Here is a 4722-nt window from a genome sequence, read left to right as displayed (position 1 = left end):
AAAGTTTTGCTTTGTATTTCCCTAATGGCTTATGATGTTGAACATCTTTTCATGTGCTTATTGGACACTTGTACATCTTCCTTTGTCTATTCAGATCCTTAGGCCTGCATTATTTATCTTTTTATTATTGAGTTGTAAGAGTCTTTATATTTTCTATATGAGTTCTTGATCAGAGATATGATTTGCTAATATTTTCTCTTATTCTGTGAGTTGCCTTTTCACTTCCTTGATCTTATTGTTTGCTATACTAAAGCTTTTAATTTTGATGAAGTCCAATTTGTCTATTTTTCCCCTCTCATCATTTGTGCTTTTGCTGTTGTATCTAAGAAGCCTTTGCCTAACCCAAGGACATAAAGAATTACTCTGTATTTTCTTCTAAGGGTTTTACTGCTTGAGTTCTTACACTTAAGTCTATGATTCATTTTGAGTTCATTTTTGTTCTTGGTAAAAGGAAGAGGTCCAACTCCATTCTTTTGCGGGTGGATAGCCAGTAATTACAGCACTATTTATTAACACCCTGATTTCTTTAACTATACATATTTTGACTTTTTGTATTTTGCAATTTATTTAAGTCATCTAAAACCTATTGTGAAATAAGATTGTTGTAAATAAAGTAACTGACTTTTAAAAATTATCTGATCAAGGTCATATATAATAGCTAGTAAGCAGCAGAAGTGGGACTGAAACACAGGTCTTAGAATGCCAACTTTCAGACTCTCCTTCCCTCCCCTCCTTTAAGAAAAATAAAAGAATGCCAAATTTCAAAATTTTCCAGTAAAACACAATACTACTTTACGTGTAAACAAGTTTGACATTTACTCATCAAAGATAAGAAAAGGCAAACTTGAAAGAATATATGAATTGGTAAGGTTACATAAAGCTTGATTTAAGATGTTTAAGATTTTGCTTATTTTCATAAAAATCAATAATAATAACTAAAAATCTATTAGGCACTCATTTTGTGTCAGGCAGTGTTCTAAACAGTGTATAATCATTTAATCATCACACCAATCTTAGCAAATAAGGACAAGGGTCTACTCTACTTCTTTCTCTTTTTAAAGATGGGGAAACTAAGCCAAAGAAAAATGGAGAGAAAAGCATTCACCAGGCTGTGGCTAGATGGATCGACAACTGTCTAGAAAGGGAGAGTTAGATTATTCCATTATTGCTATTGCTGTCTCAGATGACGAGACAAAGAGTAAGTTCATTAGAGTGGCTGAGAATTCCAAAGGAGGGAAATTATCAATGCTACTGGCATCAGGTAAAAAATATGAAATGTCCCTAACTAACCAAAGAAACAGTCCCATTTAAAAAAAAAGATAAAGATTTAACTGGGATATTGCAATGTGGCACAACTAAGAACATAAAACAATAGTATAAATACAGGAAGGGATAGGAAAGGCAGCCACAAATATAGAGGAAGGAACCCTGGGAGTCTCCACTGCCCACAGAATGAGTGAGTCAACCAGGCAGTGTTATCACAGGATGTGTTGGGAAGAGGCATAACACAACGAGGTCAGAGATTAATCCTTCTTTACACCGTGTATCAGGGAGATCCCTAGTTGGATGTGGAAACCAATTTTGGTAACCAATTCAAGTATGGCGGGAGATTGGAAAAGGTTCAAGGAAAAGAAACAACTAAACCAAAATGATAGAAAGAATATGTTAGGAAAAGAAAGAACTTAGGGTTGCCCATAAGAGAGAGTAATGGTTGATTTAATTATGGCCCTTAGAGAGGAAGGCTATGTGAATCCTCTTCCTCAAACTCTTCACAAGCTTTGGGAGTCATTTACATCTCAGTCAATTTCAGGATGATAGGGAATATGGTAAAAAAAAAAAAAGAAAAAAGAAAAAAAAAACAACAAATGAAAGATTTAAGGAAAAAAAAAGAGAACAAAGAAATTTAAAGGGCATTAAAAAAATAGCCAAATATCACGTTCTCAGAGGCTTTTATCCAAAGTAGCCTCCTTAAGCCAGGAGCCGTGGCATGCACCTGTAATCCCAGCACTCAGTAGGCGGAGGCTGGAGGATCTCTTGAGCCCAGGATTTCAAGACCAGCCTGGGAAGCATAGTGAGACCCTGTCTCCAAAAAAAAAAAAAAAAAAATCAAAGTAGCCTTCTCAGTTTCTAGCACACCACTCTGATTTGTTCCCTTCATAGCCTGTAACACTTTGAAGTTCATCCTGTTTATGCATTTATGGATCCTCTTTTCCCATTAGGATGTGAGCATCATAGAAGCTTGGACCTTGAACATTGTTTATTTCTAGTAAATACCAGTGGTGCCTAGGACATAGTGGGCATTCTATAACTATTTGTAGAATCTATGTTCATGAAGCATAAATATGGGAAATGAGCTTTCAAATTTTAGCAAGACAGATGCCAGTAAGACACAAGAGTCAAAGAGCGTCAAAGTAAAACCTGAGGCTGCTGAGGAATGCTGTGGGTCTTTAAGAAGAACAGAGCCATTCATATGCCTTAGGAGTTTTACAGATTCACCTGCCTAACTAATTTCTAGTGGTTACTCCCAAAACCATGATTTAATACCTTATAGCATAGAAAGGAAGTCTTGCTAGTAATAAATAATAAACAAATGATCATTGAGCTCTTACTAGGTACTGGACAGTGTTCTAAGGCTTTCCATACATCAAACCATTTAATCTTCACAATTCTGTAAGTACTAGTTTTTTTTTAGTTCAAAAAAGGTTAAATAATTAGCCCAAAGTTACTCAGATTGTAGCTGGTGGAGATGGGACTTAAATCCAGACAACTGTACTTGTGCCATTCATTTAAGGCTGAAAATGAATTTAAACAGCAAAAATATGTCAAATAGGAAGGATAATGGAGTGATAAATCATGGCACAGGAGTTAGGTGACATGGATTTTCTCCATGGCTTGATATGTTGTGTGGACCTTTTCAAATTCTATCTTGCTGTAACATTCCAATACATCCCGGGGACTCTGCTAACATACTAATTTTTTCCCTTTATTAATATGTTAATTAAAATAAATGTGATCTAAAATGAAACAGATAAATAGACATTCAACCCAAACTAAGCAAGACATTATAATGAAGCCCCTGTGACACATCCTGAGCAACTAGCAACACGTGGACAATCTTCATGTATGTTGTGCTCCCCCAAACACATACACACTGAATTATCTCAGAGCAAACAATATGTACTACCACAGCAATCGTTACTCTATCCCTAAAAAGATTTGATTGAGTCTGAAATGCATATATAATTCTTTCTTTCAAAAAAAAATCTAAGAAGAATCGGTAGCATTACAAGGAACAATCCTAAGAGGGCTTTTTAGTACCAAAAAGAAAGCCAGGAGATGTTAGTAAAAATAGTTTCTCAAAAATCACTAAGTAATCTCTAAATGATATGGGCTTAGAAACATGATACTATGTTAGGTGCCACATTAAAGCAGGAATTAAATTTAAATTTGGAAAATGTTTTATAAGTTGTAAGAAAACTCACTAGGGTTTTTGTGCCTACCAGGCTGATAAATATCACCCCCAAGCATAGTGAGAAGCCAAAAAACGCAAAAGTACAAACAACCAAAATGTACCTGTTTATCTTCCAGTGGGTCAGGCTCTCCTTTACTGGACTCAGAGCTGATATCGTCTTCATCAGAACTGTTGATGACTTCCTCCTCATCAGAGGGAAGGTCACCAAGACCAATATCGAGATCATTCTGTTCCTCCTGGGACGCTCCAGAACTGCTATAAGAGAAAATAAGTATACATTAATCACCTTTAATAACAATGAGTACGAGCAAAACAAAACCCAAACCAACCATCTTATCCTTGTAATGCGAGCAAGGGATGACTAAGGGATTTAGAGGGATGGGAAGAGCCAGATCTGCCAAACTTCCCCTTCCTTTATCCTGTCTCAGCTGCCCAAAACCCAAATTCATTTTTTAAATTTTTAATGATAGGAACGTGTGTGGGAAGCAAGTTTCCCAGCTGCTCCCATCCTATTTTTCCATATATCCTCACCCTAGAAGCTTATGTCTCTACTCCTAGTATAAACCAGAAGCCTTATACGGAGTGGGCTGGCTTACCACAAAGGGCACTGGCTGCACAGGTACACCAGAGAATCGCTGTTTCCTTGGGCCTCAGTGTTTAAAACAACAACAAAAACCAAGTAACAAACCTATGAGGACTGAGAGATAATGATGGTGATGACAATCAACAATGCGTGTGCTATTGTGAACATGTGCCCACCCCTCTCTCTAGTCATCACTGTTATGTACCCAAATCACAAGACATGGGAAGGAACAGATGTTACGCATGCTTACGTTCTGCTCCAGACCTGCTGAATTAGAAACTCTAGGTGTATAGGGCCCAGCAATTTGCATTTTAGCAAGTCTTCCAGGTGAATCTGACACAGGCTGAAGTTTGAAAACAGGCCATTTACCAACTCTCCTCCCGAGAATGACATCACCAAGATTTGCCAGTTTCTATTGAGACAGATCTCAGGCATCTAAAAGCCATTGTTGCAATCCAATCTGTGGGGGGAATTCCATAGGAAAGTTCCCTAGAGAGATGACGGAAATAATTCTTTCTTTCTTTTTTTTTTTTGAGAAAGAGTCTCACTCTTTTGCCCGGGCTAGAATAAGTGCCGTGGCATCAGCCTAGCTCACAGCAACCTCAAACTCCTGGGCTCAAGCGATCCTTCTGCCTCAGCCTCCTGAGTAGCGGGGACTACAGGCATG

The 4722-nt window shown here is 37.5% G+C and overlaps 1 protein-coding gene across 1 annotated transcript in view; it reads right to left on the bottom strand.

Moving 5' to 3' along the window:
- Window positions 1–4722, bottom strand: part of FGD6 (FYVE, RhoGEF and PH domain containing 6) — a 153448-nt gene that overhangs the window by 106621 nt on the left and 42105 nt on the right. The window contains exon 3 of the mRNA XM_012663990.1: window positions 3574–3724. Within this exon, the coding sequence (XP_012519444.1) occupies window positions 3574–3724 (151 nt within the window). The remainder of the gene's footprint in view (window positions 1–3573; window positions 3725–4722) is intronic.

This window comes from Propithecus coquereli, unplaced genomic scaffold, assembly GCF_000956105.1.
Source record: "Propithecus coquereli isolate 6110/MARCELLA unplaced genomic scaffold, Pcoq_1.0 Scaffold85, whole genome shotgun sequence".
Lineage (NCBI taxonomy): Eukaryota > Metazoa > Chordata > Mammalia > Primates > Indriidae > Propithecus > Propithecus coquereli.
The sequence above is the reverse complement of the archived record's forward strand: the minus strand, read 5'-3'. Positions and strand labels throughout refer to the sequence as shown.